The sequence below is a fragment of the Idiotropiscis lumnitzeri genome, chromosome 7 (genome assembly GCF_059441095.1).
Source record: "Idiotropiscis lumnitzeri isolate Australia: NSW breed Sydney's pygmy pipehorse chromosome 7, RoL_Ilum_1.0, whole genome shotgun sequence".
Classification (NCBI taxonomy): domain Eukaryota; kingdom Metazoa; phylum Chordata; class Actinopteri; order Syngnathiformes; family Syngnathidae; genus Idiotropiscis; species Idiotropiscis lumnitzeri.
The window spans coordinates 5,485,797-5,504,131 of NC_142397.1; the positions used below are offsets into that span (position 1 = coordinate 5,485,797).

The 18,335-nt window shown below is 43.8% G+C and overlaps 2 protein-coding genes and 1 pseudogene across 2 annotated transcripts; all 3 read right to left on the bottom strand.

Annotated features, from left to right (window-relative positions):
- Positions 1–336: 336 nt before the first annotated feature.
- LOC148333206 (vomeronasal type-2 receptor 1-like) lies at positions 337–6,802 on the bottom strand (annotated as a pseudogene).
- Positions 6,803–9,360: 2,558 nt separating this feature from the next.
- LOC148333207 (extracellular calcium-sensing receptor-like) lies at positions 9,361–12,993 on the bottom strand. Its single transcript, XM_088300624.1, has 5 exons — positions 12,739–12,993; positions 11,838–12,650; positions 11,247–11,474; positions 11,049–11,172; positions 9,361–10,271 (listed from the first exon to the last, which is right to left on the bottom strand). The coding sequence occupies exons 1-5, from the start codon at positions 12,991–12,993 to the stop codon at positions 9,361–9,363; spliced, it is 2,331 nt and encodes a 776-aa protein (XP_088156750.1).
- A 58-nt stretch (positions 12,994–13,051) lies between these two features.
- LOC148333208 (extracellular calcium-sensing receptor-like) lies at positions 13,052–18,025 on the bottom strand. Its single transcript, XM_088301049.1, has 8 exons — positions 17,832–18,025; positions 17,472–17,763; positions 16,596–17,390; positions 16,291–16,512; positions 16,083–16,206; positions 14,514–15,401; positions 13,125–13,344; positions 13,052–13,061 (listed from the first exon to the last, which is right to left on the bottom strand). Exons 1-8 carry the CDS (start codon positions 17,918–17,920, stop codon positions 13,052–13,054), a joined length of 2,640 nt encoding a protein of 879 aa, XP_088157175.1. The 5' UTR covers positions 17,921–18,025.
- Between the last annotated feature and the right edge of the window lie 310 nt (positions 18,026–18,335).

An 18,335-nucleotide genomic window follows, 5' to 3' on the forward strand; every position in this document is an offset into this window, starting at 1 on the left:
CAAATTATTAGAAGAAAAAAATTAAACAGTTCATGTTTGTGGAGGACTGGTCATTTGTTGGGTGTCCGTGCTTGTGCACAAAGCTTGCTCATGGGCCAGGAGGTAGAATATGACAGACTGCTACACTTTTGGACAGCTGGTCTCTCAAAACCTGTGATTGGGTTTGTTTTATATTTTTTTTTCATGAACCCATATGATTGAGATATATATATATATATATATATATATATATATATATATATATATTCAATGAATAAATACAGTACACAGTACAAGTTAGGAGTCCATCTTCCTTTAATATACGTCTACAGTTTTTTAATTAATTAAGTGACACTTTTAAAGGTTTCTTGATGGCATTTTTCCCATGAGATATTTTCTGGAATTTTTCTCCGGCCTGAAGATGATAATGTAGCACTTTGGAACAAATATGCAAACCAGTAATCCAAAACTAGAGGCCAGAATGGCAAAAATCTCCACGGCAACGGTGAACTTGCCAGGTGAACTAACATAGGCCGGGATGAAGGCGATCCACACCGCACAGAATATCAGCATGCTGAACGTGATCAACTTGGCTTCGTTGAAACTGTCTGGAAGCTTCCTGGCCAGAAAAGCTAGAATAAAACACAAGAGGGCCAGAAATCCAATGTAACCCAACACACCCCAGAACCCAATTGCGGAACCCAGTGCACATTCTAGAATGATCCTATCCTTGTAGTAGTTCAGATTCATGGCAGGGAATGGCGGCTTAGTACACAGCCAAGTGATACAGAACACAACCTGAACCAGAGTAAGAGCCAGAACGCTGAGCCTCTGCTGGACATGCCCAAACAGTTTAGTATTTTTGGTCGGTAATGTTGCTCGAAAAGCCATTAGTACCACAACGGTTTTCCCCAGTACACAAGAGATGCAGAGCACAAAGGTGATACCGAAAGCCGTGTGGCGCAGCATGCAGGACCACTCAGTGGGCCGACCGATAAAAGTCAGAGAGCATAGGAAGCAAAGTTTTAAGGAGATGAGAAGCAGGAAGCTCAGCTCAGAGTTGTTGGCTTTGACGATGGGCGTCTCTTTGTAGGTCAGAAAAATGAGTAATGTCAGAAAAGCAAAAAACACACCGACACAGCTCAGTACGGTTAAAAGAGCACCCATGCTCTCTTTGTGAGAAAGATACTCGGTGGGTTTAGGAAGGCAATGGTCTTTCTTGGCATTGGGCCAGAATTCTGCTGGACATGCCAAGCAGTCAGGAGAATCTGGCAACGCACAATGAGACATGTTATGGATTTATTTCAACATGCTCACAACAGATTCCATTTTGCTTCGCTCACCTGTCTGATTACTTATTGTTCCCTCGGGGCATTCAAAGCAGTCAAAGCAGCACACGGGCTTGTTCTTGTTGATGGCCTTGCGGGTCCCAGTTGGGCACGGTTCCCTACACACAGACCGTGGCACCTGGACAGGCAAAACAGAGCGGGAATAGGAAATTGTGATCGGGCCACATACATTTCAAACTGACCATGAAGCTCATCATTTTACCTCCGTGCTTTATCCGCCCCAAACTATTTTGGCGTCTTCTTTCAGCTTCAGCTTTCGACCCTCTGGAAAAGACGTGTCGTACCGACCGATGTTGACGATCTCGACCGAGCCGTCGTCTCGCATGTGCCAGTTGACTAAGTCATACTCGGCCACAGAGTCGCCGTTATCATCGAAGAATACCTTGGCTCCATTCGGAGTCGAGAAATTCACATACTTGATGTGGTCCAACACCTCCGAAGACATTTCAGCAAATAGAAAAGCTATACGAAGCATTTTCACGTGCAAAGACAGAAACTGCGTGTTTTCTATTTACCATCCTCGGCTGGACCTCGCTCTTGTTGACGCAGGAATGTCCCGTGGTTGGATTGGCACCATTTTCACATCGCAATAAAGCATGAAGCGCATATGCAACCAAATAAACTGCTTTGTATACGTTGTTCTCAGCCCTGAAGTGGGTTACGTCCGTGTAGCCGCTGGAGATGCTCTTCAGGTCCTCATCACCAGTGCACATAGTTGACGTGTTGGAGCGAGAGAAACTACAGTCAAAGAACTTCTCCCAGAAAGATTTAATTGTTTCACTCCGAGGCTCGTCAGATGGTTTCAAGTCCAGTAGGAACTCGCCCAGCCCGGGAATAGACGCCTCTGGGAGCGCAAAGCCCATCGCCCCTTGAAGTATGCTCTGCCTCTCCACGGAAGCGAGGTCCTGATGTGTGATCCACGCCTCGCTGCCGACCCAATGCTTCCCGCTAATGTTGTAACTTGTCATTTTGGATAGGAATGACTTGGTGTAAGACAAGGACATGAAGAGCAGGACCACTTTGGAAGACGATTCCCTCAGCATCTTCACAATGGCCTCGTGTTTCTTTGTCGAGGTCTTTGAATAAACGAGCCGATATTCCACGCATATGTGCTCCTTCATTGCCTCAACCACAAATTCAGTCGTGCCTTCATCGGCATACAAGCTCGAAGAATAAATGATACCCACCCAGCGCCAGTTGAAATTTTTCATGAGCTGCACCAGGCCCAGAACCTGAAAGCGGTCGCTCGGTACGGTTCTGAAGAAGCTGGGGTACTGGTTTTTATCTGACAAGCACGCACATGTTGAAAGATGGCTCACCTTCAAGTGAAAGAAAGCAAGAAAGACATTAACCGTGGCGAGCCAGCTGTTTTCGAAACCTCTTACCCTTTTCTGTCACGAGAATCGCCTCACCTGTGGAATAGACAACGGGCTAAGAAGGCTGTTGATGTCCTCGCTCACTCCAGAGGATGAGTGACCGAGGAGGGCTTGGATTCGACCGCTGCACGCATACTCCACCTTGCTTACGGCTTCTATTGCCGCTCGCATGAGGTTCTCGCTACCGCAGCCGCCGTAGAGACGATAGCCCAGACTGATTCCCGGAAGGAGCTGCGCATTCCTGTTGATCTCCTCGACCGTGAACATCACCGTGCGGACAAACTTCAGCTCTCTGTCATTCCACCTGTAAACCATTTCAAGTGTTAAACGTGTGGACTTCAAATGGAGCGTTACACACGTTCACTCACCGGATGCAGTACGTATGAGGGACCGCCTTGTAGTCGTTGTCGTTGAGTTTTCGGGTGCTTGCCAGGGAAAAAATCCCGCCTATCAGAAGATCTCCTTCCTTGGCAAACTCCAAGAAGCCTGTCTGGCCAATCAGTTTGCACGTTTGGTTGTCTGCCTTGGTCATTGCCAGCAAGCTGACAAAGATGGCAATGAACCAGCCCATTGTCAGACACCCTCCTCGTCGTCCTTGATGCGACACTGACCCCGGGAGCTGACCTTTATAACGACTACAGCAGCCAATGTGCGCTTTTTACCAATTCCCAAGTGAATACTCGATGCTTTCCAGTGCTCAGACGGATTAATCATGACTTATGGGGACATTGTTTATCTTTCAGTTTTGTTGCTTGTCAAATCTCATTAATTTGATCACAATAAATCACTAAAGCAATGAGGATTTTGTTTCAGTGCCATGACGGTACAAAAATGCAGTATTTGCAATTCATTTAAGTGATTATCAGTTAATATTAGAGCAAATGAATTTCAATTAAAAAGACAAAGGACACTCCTTTTCATCAAATACCTCTACTGCATTGTTGTTGTTATTTGTCGTTTTGTGTACCTCGAAATTCTTTAAAAAAAACGCATTCTCTTTATATTTTCAAATGGTTGTAATTATTAATATTAACAAATTCCGTAAATATTGAATGACTAGCCTACATGAGTGTGTGTGAATATAAATATTTAGTTTTTATTTAAGTAGGAATTCAGGATATAGGACATTTTTATTCCACCAACCTCTCTCACCAACATTTGTTTTTATTTTACTTAAAGGGGAAGTCAAGTAAAAAAACAAAATCTTGACAATAATATGTTCTATGAACCCCCACTAGTCTACATGTGACATTCTGATTAATACTGTGTTTGTGGAATATGAATTAAGCAGAAAAGTCCTCTTGTTTTTTTCCATCTCAAGGGGCGGCCATTTTGTCTTGTATTTCCCCCTTGCTGTCGACTGAAAGTGACATCATAGGACCTAAGCTCTCATTAACCAAAGTATGGCTCACCTGTTTTCTGGGTTTGGTCATGTGACGTAGGCAAGTTGAGCCCTTCGGCACTGTGATGGCGCCAGTGGAGAGCAAGTAGCAGTAAAAAGCAAAATGGCCGCCCCCTGAGATGGATGTAAACGGTAAGATTTTTCATCTGAATTCATATTTCGACAAATTGTGTCAGTCATGTCAGTCATCAGGTTGACAATTTAATTAAAAGGCCATGTTGCGTTTTAGTTTATTCAGTTTTTTTGTCTGCCATTACAATAAATGCAAAATTATTTATTTTAAGTCTAATTATTTGTCACAAAGTGTAAAGCCATCATGGGAATTATTCTTGGTTTTAAAAAAAAAACATGTTCATTCATAGTTTTCAATGAGGCACCCGACAAAAAGCAAAACTTTGAATTATTTTATTGTTGAACTAAACTGCTTTACTATTGCACGTCAACATGTGATAAAAAGCACCATCTTGAATATTTTATTTTAATAGAAAGACTGTTACACCTATTTTTTCCTCCTAGACTCAAAACATTTTAGACACACGGCGTAAACATTTATCAAACAGAGATGAATGAATGATGTGAAATATGATCATGTTTTGGAGGGGAATTTTTTTTTTGAATGTGACATTGCATCTCTTGACACCATCATATTATTTGATTTATCTTAATGACCAGCACATATTTTGTTGGCACCCTTGAGCTTTGCATACACGCTTCCAGTCGCACATGTAAGAGAATTCTTATAGGAGTCAGCTGAGTCCAAATGCAGAGCAGCAACGTGGGAAGTGACGTAAACAAAGAGTACAAATGAGACGCCAAGTCCAAGTGGGCCAGCACCGGCCAAAGTTGCAATGCTGACCCGAGAAACACATCTTCAAACCACTGCTTGTCGCTCTTGGTCGGAAAATGAATGCAGAGCGTCAAGCAGAGAATGATCACGGTAACCGAGTGCGCTCGGCATTGCTGCCGAGTGGGTCGCAACCACTTCACGGCACGATGAACCGCCTTCCAGGAGATGAGCAGAAGTGAACTTTTGCCCAGAGAATACTCCAGGCAGGCCGCCAAGGTTATCCAGAATGGACGGATGGCGAGTGGCGGAATCCAGCACAGTTTGAAAGAAAAAAACGACACAACGGTGGCGTTGCCATCTCTGCTTGGTGACATTTTCATCCTGGTCATGCGAAGCCACGCCAGAAAGACGGCAGCCAGAAACACTCTCCCGACCCATCTGCTGGCGTGGGCGGGCGGCCAACCTTCCTCCCTGGCGGGGCTGAATTTCACGCTGTCTGTGGAGGCGAAATCAACACATTTAACACGATGATTTGTGACATTTTTTTGTCTTTCTCTTCTCGTGTGTTATTACCTGCTCTTGTGAGAAAGGAACCGCCTGGGGAGGATGTTGTCAAGGGTCCTGACAGGATCTGCATTTGAGCAAATAATACTTCAATTTTCTGCAAGAATTTTATAAATTTATAATTTATAGAACCAGAGACTCATTTGTTCCCAGAGCAATAAAATCACTTTACTCATTCACTACCAGCCGAGTAATAAATATATAAGATGACGTCTTTAGCCGTCAATGGCAGTAAATGAGTTAACAATGGCACAAACTGTCAAAATATAACTAGTGCGTGCATCAACCTGCGTGATTCTTTTCATCTGTCAGCTCTCTATGTCTTGCCTGTATAGTGTACAATTTTTGTATCAATTATCTTGAGTGTTTTCAAATATATTCTCTTTGCTGTGGCAAGACAAGTTTGCCTTTGAGGCTTTAAAGTACATCGAACTGACCTGAACGCTTTGAAATTTATCTATCAAATAAAATGTCATTAAAGACGCAATTATCATGACTGAGAAACGACAACCAAACTCTCCATTCAAAAGTTACCGAGCATTACTATCGATGTAAAGAAAAGATTTTCCGATACTGCTCTTTTATTGCGCAGGTGCGCTCGTCGTCAATGTCAACACATTATTTCATCTCATTTGTAGGAAAGTTTTAGAGGCAAAACCTGCTCACAGCAGATCCTGATGTCATCCGACAAGGAAATCGGAGGAAATCCACATACAACCGATGACTTGTGAGTTCCATTGAATAGTCTTTGCTCAATTTCGAGATTGGGATTGCCGTCCACATATTGGAGGTCCGATCGAGCATTTTTCTGCACAGAGGTCAAATTGCACCGAAATGCGCATTCTCACAAGTACATTTTGTTCCTATACGCACACAAAGCAGAATATAGCAACTTCTGCGTGTGACTCGATGACTCACTTGCATCCTCAATAGATCTTTGACTTGCCACCTCTGGAAAGACAATAATCTGAAACCTCCTTGCTTTCTTGCAGAGGCGTCCTTTTGATATTTGAGCGTCAGAGGCCCATCCAAGTGTGTGTCATTCAAATTGGCATCGCTCCCGGAGAAGATCCTAGGCGGGACAGAACTCTTCAGATGAGATCTAAACAGGTGCGGCCATCATCATGTTATTATTTTTTTTTATCAAAAGAGGTTCAAAACAAACAATGAGGGCGCTTTGTTTCCAATTGCTACTTTGGAATTCCGAGTAAAAATTAGGCCTGGTGTTGCTGGTGTCCAGAACCTTGACAAAAAAAAAAAATCCAATAAAATGGTGAAAAGAAACAAGGAGTTTCACTCACCTGTCGCAAGTTAGCTTCGTTTGATGGAGAACTTGAGGCGACATGTTTGACCCGTCACAGTGGACAGGACGGAGCTGAGAGCAGCAGCCAGGCGACACCTTCCGAGTGAGCAGTGCCAAAAAGACCAACGCCACTGCTGTCATCTCAGAGCTTCGCCTTTGGCACAGTCAGCCTTCTTCCGAGGGGGGGGTCCGATTTTTTTATAGCCATCCAAGAGTAGGAGGCAACCTTGATGGCCATTGTCGAAGCACCGTGTTTGACAAAATCACGTGACAGCAACGCACTCGGGGTGGTCCCAGTACGATTGATTATTTGGTGGTCGCGAAGCACTGATAGGAAACAAATCAGCAAATGTGTCGAATCAAATGATTGCGTTATATTGTGTTCAGTTTAGGAGTCTTAGTCTTAGTCTTATTGTCGCTGTAGATTCGGGGTGTCAAACTCCAACGCCCAGTGGTCCGAAAAGTAAAACTTGAACAAAGTCGCGTGATTTTTTTTTTATTGACATTTTTTATTATAAGTGGTTTTATTAATGAAATACAATGTTTAGTATTTAAAATGACTATTATCGTTTTGAATGATATATATGGCCTCTCACAGGCCAAATATAATTACACTGCGGGCCGAATTTGGCCCGCGGGCCAGAGTTGGACACCAAAGTGTACCATTGTCTTTTCCCAAACACACCATGTTGAAACTTTCAATATTTTGCCAAACATTCCTATTCTTGCGTCTTCTAATACTATCTTCTCCCTCTAAGGAACCGTGTGAGTGGACGAGTACCTCTCTGCCAGTTGATAGCCATCCAGCAAACAACAGAGAGATGGAAGATTCCAGAAGAGGTTGACCACTGGAAAAAGGAGGTTGGTGAACTTGTCATGATTATGCAAAGAAAGGTTTGACTTGTTATTTTGAATGGCGGACGTTAACGGTAAATGAGCAGCGAGTGGCTAGCTACCTGCAGTTTGCCTTTCGCCCAAAGTCAGCTGGGATAGGCTCCCACGGCAATGCAGTGTTGAAAATGACACAGAGGTCACAAACGTTTCAGGACTGGTGTCACAAGACGATCAATTAAAAATGATCCGTTTTGCCCGTTAGTGCCGGTCAGATTATCAACCAACTTGTGCTGTTTGCTTCAATCGGGGCGCGTTAGGAAATTCACTTTGCCACCTGTGCTGTCCTGTGGAAGTAGGTGTGCTCAATGTTTTGGTGCACTTTGAATAACCGAGCGGCCCATATGAACGACGTTTTGTGTTTCCGAACGGTCAGAGTGATTTGTCAGTTTATTTTCAAACAAGGTGAGAATTGTTTCAAGACACTGGTCAAAATGGTCTGAGCATCTTACAGTTCCTGGCCAAGAAGAACATTGCCATGCTGGAGCAACCTTTGCGATTTTCAAAGTGCTCTTGTTCCACTTGACTCGCAAGGTTGCTGGTCCAATCTCTGGATTACTCTCAGAATCCTTCTAAAAAGGAAAGTGAACCATTTTTGCACTCCTAATTAAAAGTGGATCCGTATCAGGCCTTTAAGTCATCCTTCAGGGAAAACATTAACACACCTTTAGCGATTGGAGCAAGCTCTCGACAAGTGTTTTGTGATTAGGGAGTGAATGAACATAGACTTTGTTTCCTACTCGAGGCAACATGCCACCTGTTGTTCGTGTTGTTTTGTAAGGATGAAGCAACATTGTTTCATCTCTTGCCTCCCTCCTTTCGTCCCCTCCCCGTGGGCCGGCACCTTGGGGTAAGAAAAGGTTCCGTACGCAACAGATGAGGACATATTTATCTCCCACGGGTTTCCTTCTTCTTTGTTGTTTTTGAATTATGCTCAACATGTCCTGTTGCATCATAGTTTATTTGAACTTGAAAAGAGCTGTCCAGGGATTCTGAGGTGGATGTGCAGCTCTCAGCCATATTGAAACAGTCGTTAAATAATTCATAGTGGAAATAATTAGAGCAGCTCCAAACATTGTGGCCTAATTGCACTCTACGGAGGCCTGTGAATGGATGAGTCCCTCTCGATATATTGCATAGAAATTAAAATGCAACTTTTGCGATATAATATAATATATTTTTCATATATCGCTGGCATCGGCCCTCGACCATCGATGTTGCAATTAAGTCAATTTAATATTTTTCTCAGTCCTGAAGTGTGTATTTATTTATTTATGTATTTATTCATATTACAAATTATTGAAAGAGCTAAAGTGCTTATAATGTCTTGAATAAAGGGAATAAAGAGGTACGGGGACTGCACTTGATGCTTTTTTTTTTTTTAAGATGAAAACACTGGACCCAGGATCTCTAACTTTATTGGTAAATTTTGAACATTAACAGACAAGGTAATATTAGTTCATGCTTACATGTATTTGTTATTATTCATTAAAAATTATTCATTAAAAAAATACAAGGGCAAGACCTGCATAATAATAATAATAATAATAATAATAATAATACAAATAAAAAAAACACAGTAAATTAATATTGGTTGCTCATTTAATTTATTTTGGGTCGCAGAATCAATGGCATACATACAGTATGTTTTCTCTGAACAAAATCATGATATTAATATAATTCTGTGGCACAATTTAATTTTTTTTCAATTATTTATCATTTTTTGACTTTCCCATGATGTGTTTCTTAGTGTTCTTCTCAGGCCTAAACAATATTATGAAACATTTGGGCATAAAAATGCAAACAAGCATTCCGTAACTGGAGGCCAGGATAGCAAATATCTCCACAGCCACCGTGAACTTCCCCGGAGAGCTGATATAAGCAGGTATGAAGGCGATCCAAACTGCACAGAATGTCAACATACTGAAAGTGATTAACTTAGCTTCGTTGAAATGATCAGGAAGCTTTCTGGCTAAAAAAGCAATGACGAAACACAGAGTGGCCAGGACTCCGATGTAACCCAGCACAGCCCAGAAACCCAGAGCGGACCCCAGTTGACACTCTAAGATGATTCGATCTTGATATAGTATCATATTCTTAAACGGAAAAGGTGGGCTGATGGTGAGCCAAAGGATGCAGATGACCACCTGGATGAGAGTGAACGCCACCACGCAGAGCCGATGCTGCTTGGATCCGAACCACTTCATGAGATTACTTCCCGGGAGTGAGGCTTTAAAAGCCATCAAGACCAGTATGGTCTTCCCCAGAACGCAGGAGATGCAAAGCACAAAGGTGATCCCGAAGGCGGTGTGCCGCAGCATGCAGGACCAACGGGTGGGCCGGCCGATGAAGGTCAAAGAGCACAGGAAGCACAAAGTTAAGGAGAAGAGAAGCAGGAAGCTCAGCTCCGAGTTGTTGGCGCGCACCAGCGGCGTTTCTTTGTGGCAGTAAAAGACGATCGTCGTCAACGTGGTCAGAAACACTCCGAGCAACGAAAACAAGGCGCAAAGAGTACCCAGGATTTCTCCAAAGCTCAGGAACTCTAATTCTTTCGGGATGCAGGTGTCTCTGCGTTCATTGGACCAGAACTCTGGCGAGCATTTCATGCAGTGTATAGAATCTGTTAACAGAAGAGTGATTGATTGCATCGATGACAACATAATAAAATGTTGGTCCAACTGTTATTATGACTGAACAGTACCCGTAAATTACAAATGTGACCTGTGGGAAAACAAATCCCGTCTTGTATCTCTAATTTGATATACCGTGTTCAGGGTTATAATAATTTTGGATTTTTCATTGTGGGTCATTTCTGGTTTGGTTTGACGTCTGTTTTTGAATTTCAGTTAGTTTTAATTAGCTTATAGAATTTTTCTTTTTCAATTTTATTAGTCTTTTAGTTTAGCTTATATTAGTTTTAGTATTAGTTTCAGTTATTTTTTATTTTATTTTTTTTAGTATTCTTTATTATATTAAGTATTTGTCAAGTGCAACCTTAAATTAAAAAAAGTCACCAAGTATTGTGTAATTAAGTAAAGTAAGTACCAATTCTTAAAAAAGTTTTTGACCTGCCTCCTTCCATATCTTCAGGGGCGGAGCCAGACAGACAGACTCGCCAACTAGTGATGTTCATACAATAATTTATATGTTTTAAACTATTACAAAATTAGTGCGAAGTTTCATTAAGCTTGTTATTTTATTAAATATTTAGAAATGACAGCGGCACAGTTGTGCAGTGTTCGATTCTGGCTTTGTTTTTCCTGTGTGGTGTTTACATGTTCCCCCGTGCCTGCGTGTTGCTGGAGTCCCGGAATGAAATGGCTTCTTCTTTAGAAGGTATCAGTGTTTCTATCTGAGTATGAAGTGTGAGCACTTTTGCCACCTCTGGTTGAATTACCTGTTACGTTACTGATCTCTCCTGCGGGACACATGATGCAGTCATAGCAACACACTGGACGTCCTTTCTGAAGAACCTTGCGGCTTCCCGGACGACAACTCTCACTGCAAACTGACACGGGCACCTGCCACCCAAACACACAATTTGCATCAATCATAAAATATACTCAAGTAGAGTCTCAGCAACAACCCGCTTCACCTGGGAGTGTCCGCTTGCCCACACCACTGGAATGTCACTCATGATGAACTGACGGCTGCCCGTCTGGGAAGCGTCATAAATGCCCACCGTCACTCCTTCCATGGTGCCTTTGTTTGATTTCTGCAAGTTGACCAGTTCGTATCTGGCTGGCGAGTCGCCGTTACCGTCAAAATAGACCCTCTCCCCTTCTGGAGTCGTGAAGTTTACCGTGGTGAGATATTCAAGGACCTGGTAAACGGGGCGACATATATACACATATGTATTAAAGGATATTTGAACTGGTTTGATATCCACCGACATGAGCCATGTAAATCTCGATAGGAATACACAATCAATTTGAATCATGTTGCAACATTTTGACACAAAATTATACGGGGGCCCATTTAAGGCATTATTTTAATAACTTTCATTTTTACCAGCCATAACCCTTGACCATTTATTTTATTAATATCTGGGAGGTTCAATTATTATTTTATTTTAAATCTGAAAAAAACTGAGTATTTTGAGAAGTTCTAAATAACAAAAATTTATTGTTAACATTATAAATAAATTGATAGACATAACTCCAATTATGACTTAACCACTCCTCACCTGCCATGGCTCAATTCGCGCAGGGTCAGCACATCTCGCATTGGAAAAGGGCCCCCTCCCTTCTTCACATTTGAGTAAGGCGTCAAGAGCGTGGGCCACCGAGTACACGGACTTGTAGACGTTGTTGGTGAACCTCAGCTCTGAGACATCTGTGAATTGCGACTCAACGTCTCGCAAGCTCTCCAGGCCGCTGCAGGGCTTTCGCCGTCCTGTCGCCGTGGCGTTCAGGGAGCAGTCAAACACGTCCTCCCAGAAGTCTCGCACAAAGCGGCTGCGAGGGTAGAGCGAAGGGTGGATCGCCCTCAAGTGCTCCTCCAGCCCGGGGATCCGAGCCCTGCTGACGGTGAAGCCCAGCGAGCCCACGAGAACGTCGTAGCCCTCGCTGTCCGTCAGGGAGTGATCTGCGATCCAGGCGTCGCTGCCCACCCACTGCACACCTGTAACGTTCTGCTTGTACAGTTGCTTCGCCAGTAACTTAATTTCTCGGTGAGACATAAAGGCCAAAATCACTTTGGAAGAAGCGCTTTGGATTTTGGAAGTTATTCTCTGCAGATCCCCAGGTGGGCCAGAGGATGAGAAGGCATCGGAATACTCGACGCACACTCCGTATTCTTGCGCAGCCCGGATGAAGGCAGCGATGCCATTGAGGCCGTACTCGTTCTTCACGGCTACGACTCCGATCCAGGTCCAGCCCAAGTGCTTGACGAGTTTTGCCAAGGCTCGGCTCTGGTAGTAGTCACTGGGAATGGTTCTGAAAAAGGTAGGGTACTCTTTTCTGTTGCTGAGACAGGCACAAGTGGCAAAATGGCTGACCTGTAATCACCGAGATAAATGATGAGGTGGGGATATTACCACATTGCACATTTCTATGTAAAAGTCAGTTCATCGAAACAGTTCTTACCACCGGAACACGGAAACGTCCAACAACGGGTGCAAATGCAATGGTCGGTCTGGATCCTGAATGTCCCAGAATGGCTTGCACCGTTTCAATGCTTGTGCAATTGGCTTCGTTGACCTTCACCTCAAGGCCACTTACCAACGCCAGTGCCGCTCTCAGAATGTCCATGGTGCCACAGTCGTCATAGATCTTGTAACCCAGCTTGACGCCCGGTAGCATGTCGGGGTTTTCGTTGATTTCTTTGACGGCGAATATCATCGTCTGCGCAAATTTAAATTCCCTGAAATTGAAGCTGAGATGACAATAATTGCAAACGTCACTGGTGTCTAATACGAGCAATTTGTGCAGGAAGAGACAAAACGATTTTATTCATACGAAACAGTACATACTTTTTACACGTTCGCACCTCGGGAATCACTCGGAATGTATTAACCGCATAATCCTGCCCTGTGCGGAATGAAAAAATCCCTCCAATGACGACATCCCCGTCCTGCGCCAGCTCAGGCGGGAGCTGCGGCCCTTGCATGCGGCACACACACTCCGCCCTCTTCTCCGCGAGTAGCACCAAGATCAGCAGGCTCAACAGCAACATAGTGTCACTGTGCGAACCTGGCCAGACAGACCCGCGAGCGCACAACATGGTTTTATATTCCGAGGAGGGAGAAGTTGTCATGGTTCATCTCATACCTCAGGAGAATCGAAAGAAACCAAACAAGTCAAAATGGGCTGTTGGTGGAAATGAGGAATTTATTTCTGGAAGTAAAAGGAGCGTAAATAGGGGATCAGCGAAAAAAAAATTTTTATGCCGTGTTAGATTAAATAACTGACAAAAAGCGCTGGGACGTATGGCAATTGGATTGTTAAATTCTGAACATGTAAGAAGAGATGACGTTTGTCTCCCACTTTGCAGCTATCACAATGCTCTCTTTTCTTGGAAAACATTTTGATGTCAATTTTGGTCCATTCATCAGGTCACAGAGTTGTTCCACATCAAAATCGTCGAATAAAGAACAGAAATTCCTCCACTTTTTTTTCAGAATGATACCAGTGCGACTATTCATTCTTTGAATACTCACCGATATTGAATAATCACCGATACTGGGTACCGATACTTATTGTACTTTTTAAATTTAATTAAACACAATGACAAAACACAGTGAGCAAAACGTTTATTTCTGACGCAGGTGATCATTAACTCATATGTCAAACCAACTACTGCCAACAGGGACTTACTCATGTCAGATTATTATTATTATTATTTTTTTGCTTTATGTATCTGATACCGATAGTCAGAGGTGGGCATTCCATCAATACTGATTTAAGATTGTCAGACAGTTAACCGATGGACTTTGTTGGTGAATGACGAATGATGAATTTTTATTGGTAATTTTTACCTCTGTGTCTTTTCAACCAAATTGAGAATAAGGGCTTACCCTGAATGCTTTTTTAGAATAAAGGTATGAAACGTAAAACAGTTGGAAGCATGGACCTGCACTAAAGGTTTATAATAATTCCACTCTGAGAGCATTCCCGTTTTTGGTGGACCTAAGAATATAGTTCGGGTATGGTTCGTAGTTAGACTAGTAGTTAGTGACGTGTACTAATTGTATTAATTAAGGATCAGCGTTGACTAAGGAGGCCTGCCAACCGGACTGTTTAATTTATTATTTAGCTGTGACTATTGGATCTATAAGCAGATTATTCTTTTTATAACTCTTGTTTTATAAATCTAAACATAGTTCTGATACCTTTTTATAAGGATTTTACTGCCCCTTTACTTCTGACGCTCTTCTTTGTATTCTTCTCAGGTTGCATTAGTATAATGTAACATTTAGGAATAAATATGCAAATGAGCAGTCCAAAACTGGAGGCTAATATTGCAAAAATCTCCACAGCTACGCTAAACTTGCCCGGGGAGCTGACATAAGCTGGGATAAAAGAGATCCATACCGCCGAAAATATCAGCATGCTGAAGGTGATCAGTTTGGCTTCGTTAAAGTTATCGGGTAGCTTGCGGGCTAGAAAGGCCAGAACGAAACATAGCACAGCCAAAATTCCTATGTAGCCAAGCACAGCCCAGAAGCCCACGACGGAACCCACCGCACACTCCAAGATGATTTTATTCTTAAACTCATTGAAATTTTTGAAAGGAAACGGTGGTGCCATGACGAGCCAGACGACGCATATGACCACCTGGATGAGAGTGAACGCCAGGACACTGAGTCTTTGCTGAAGCGGGCCAAACCACTTCATGACATGACTGTCCGGAAGTGTAGACCTGAACGCCATCAGTACCACGACAGTTTTTCCCAGTACACAAGAGATGCAGAGCACAAAGGTGATGCCAAAAGCCGTGTGTCGAAGCATGCAGGACCACTCGGTGGGCCGGCCGATGAAAGTCAGAGAGCATAGGAAGCACAACGTTAAAGAGAGGAGTAGCAGGAAGCTCAGCTCCGAGTTGTTGGATTTGACGATGGGAGTTTTTCTGTATTTGAAGAAAACAAAAGCCACAACGGCCGTTGAGCATGAGCCCAGTAAAGACGACGCGGTGAGGAGAGATCCCATGACCTCTTCATGCGACAGGAACTCTGCTTCCTTCCTCGTGCAGGCGTCTCTTCTCTCATTTGACCAGAACTCAGGGTGGCATCGCGTGCATGTGACAGAATCTGAAAATGTAGGGTGGAACATTTATGAATTTTTTTTTTTAAAAAGCTGCAACCGCCAGACATTTTCTATAGCTCGGCCGTCTGGTTAGCACGTTGGCCTCACAGTGCAGATCATGGGTTCGATTCCCGCTCCGGCCTTCCTGTGTGGCGTTTGCATGTTCTCCCCTGTGCCTGCGTGGGTTTCCTCCGGGTACTCCGGTTTCCTCCCACATTCCAAAAACATGGATGGCAGGTTGATTGGACACACTAAATTGCCCCTAGGTGTGAATGTGAGCGCGGATGGTTGTTCGTCGTTGTCTGCCCCGCGACAGGCTGGCAACCAGTTTAGGGTGTACCCCGTCTACTGCCCGAAGACAGCTGGAATAGACTCCAGCACCCCCTGCGACTCTTGTGAGGAGAAGCGGTACCGATAATGAATGGATGGATGGATTTACTCTCATTAGCTGGATTCTATCTCAGGTGTCTTTGACCAGGTGGTGGGATACATTCTGGACTGGTCCCTAGCCAATCACAAGGCACATTTAGATAAACAAACATTGCCCCTTACATTCAAGAATTTAGAGTCTTAATTAAACATAGGATTTTTTGGGGGAGTGTTAAGAGTACCAGAAGAGAGTACCTAACGATTTGGTCTCTGAGTGTATTTAACTTTGTGCTGCTCAAGCCCGTTATATATCCTACCTGTGATGTTGCTGAATTCTCCCTCAGCGCACCTCACACAGTCATAGCAGCAGATGGGCTTTCCTTTCTGCAGAACCTTACGTGTCCCTGGCTGACATTGCTCACTGCAAATGGACACAGGAACCTGCATGGTAAAAAAAATAAATAGATAAATGGCAATTCCTAACCGTGTTTTGTGATTCACGTCGGCTGTGCCACTCTAGCTCACCTGCTGAGAGTTCCCTGCCCAAACCAACGACCTATTCTGCAGATTCAGCTGCTTGTCCGCAGATGCGTCATAGAGACCCACTGTTACAAATTTGACTGTGCCATTTTCTGTTGGCTGCCAGTTTATAATTTCATACTTTGCTGGTGGATCTCCATTTTCATTGAAATATACCTCATCGCCTTCTTTAGTTTGGAAATTAATCCTCTTCATGTGGTTTAAAATCTGGTGGTGAGATAAACCGATTTTTTTGTTTTTTTAGCGGTCAGTATCTCGTAGAAACACACGCAAAATTTGCTTGGACTTACTTCAAATGGCTCTAGCTGCATGTTGGTATTGCACATCGTGTTACAGCCAAGAACACTATGAAGTGCTTGGGCCGCAGCATACACAGCTTTGTAGACATTGTTAAAGATTGGCATTAGTGACATATCAGTGAAGCTGTTCTGTACACCGTTGAGGTCTTCAAACCCGCTGCACTCCCGCTGATTCGTGGCTGACGACGTTGTTCGCTCAATCTGACAGTCGAATAACGTCTCCCAGAATTGCCTGAACGTGTCATCCCCGGATGAATTCAGACGTTTTACATCCAAGATGAACTCCTTCATGCCGCCAATGTGTGCTTTCGGGATGGCCAGCCCAAGGGCTCCGTTTAGGATTCGTGTCTGATCCAAAGCTGCAGTTTGGGAATCAAAGATCCAACCCTCTGTGCCAACCCACTGGTAGCCAGTCAGATTATGATGAGACAGCTGGTGAATTAATACATCCAGGTCCATGTGGGAGAGGAACGTGACAATCACCTTGGAAGTCGAAGCTTTAATAACACTGATAATCTTTTGTATTTTGTCTGGTGGATCCGTCCTAAAGAAAGATACCGAGTACTCCAGACAGATACCGAGTCGTCCGGCAGTCTCTGTGAACGTGGCCATTCCGTTATTTCCGTAATCATCGTTGGTTCTGATCGCTCCCACCCAGGTCCACCCAAAGTTCTTAACAAGCTGGGCTAAAGCTCTACTCTGGTAATAGTCACTGGGTATCGTTCTCAGAAAAGATGGGTATTTGATTTTATCACTGAGACAAGCGCAAGTGGCAAAGTGGCTGACCTACAGGAAAAGAGAAAGGCTTTATGGTCAATATTTACGTCAGAGAGCGAGTACAGTGCACCTTGGTCTTATTCTACCCACCAGCGGGATGCGAAAGGGTCCGACGGTGGTTGCTATAGCCATGCAAGGAGAGGAAGATGTCTCCCCTACAATGGCCTGTACTCGGGTCAGTCTGGGGCAAAGCTCCTCCAAAGGACCTTCTCCGTTGCCATTGGCCAGAGCGAGTGCGACCCTCACCCCTCTAGCGATGGAGCCACAAGAATCATAGATTTTGTACCCCAGAGAGAGGCCAGGCAACAGGTCGGTGCTGTTATTGATCTCTTCGATGGCAAAGATCATAGCTTGGGCAAACTGGAACCCCCTAAAATTCAAACTGGGAGCAGACAATTAATCAAGCAGATATTTTAAGGAATATCGTTTCATCTGAGCTTGGTCGTTTACCTGGTGCAGTGCAGTGGGTGTGGCTTCTGGACATAGCTGTTCCGTCTGTCTTTCCAGCTGCTGTGGAGAGAAAAGATTCCCCCCAACATGATGTCTCCATCCTTAAAGAGCTGGGGTTTCTCTGGATCTCCCCTGCGCTGGCAGATTGGCTGCTCAGCCCAGGAGAAAGACCAGAGTAGGAAGAGGTGGAGAAGTGCCAAACTCTGCTCTGCCCACCTGTTTGGGTGCGCCATTGAGTCTGAACATGAAGCTAAACCACAGAGTGACATGTCAGGCAGATTAGTTCATGTGGATCAAAGCTCACACTGGTTTTTATATGCGTTAGAGATGACCTGTGAGGTGGGGTAAGAGGAGGGAACTGCAGCAACGTACTTTCCCCCCCCCCACGTTTTATATATGAAGGTTGCGGTAGTCATCTCAAATTCCTGCAGTTAAAACTTTAGAAACAAGCTCTTTTTGAAAAATGGTTTCAATCTGTATAATTTTTCTTGTTTTTATCCTTTT

Excerpts from the sequence above, each read along its gene's own strand:
- LOC148333207 (XM_088300624.1), bottom strand. The coding sequence starts at position 12,993 with ATGATATTCGCCGTCAAAGAAATCAACGAAAACCCCGACATGCTACCG. Across the intron at positions 11,475-11,837 it reads CGCGAATTGAGCCATGGCAG|GTCCTTGAATATCTCACCAC; the intron begins GTGAGGAGTGGT and ends CCCGTTTACCAG. Across the intron at positions 11,173-11,246 it reads GGGCAAGCGGACACTCCCAG|GTGCCCGTGTCAGTTTGCAG; the intron begins GTGAAGCGGGTT and ends TTTGGGTGGCAG.
- LOC148333208 (XM_088301049.1), bottom strand. The coding sequence starts at position 17,920 with ATGTTGGGGGGAATCTTTTCTCTCCACAGCAGCTGGAAAGACAGACGG. Across the intron at positions 17,764-17,831 it reads CACCCACTGCACTGCACCAG|TTTGAATTTTAGGGGGTTCC; the intron begins GTAAACGACCAA and ends GTCTGCTCCCAG. Across the intron at positions 13,345-14,513 it reads TACAAAGAAGAGCGTCAGAA|GTTCGCACAGTGACACTATG; the intron begins GTAAAGGGGCAG and ends CTGTCTGGCCAG.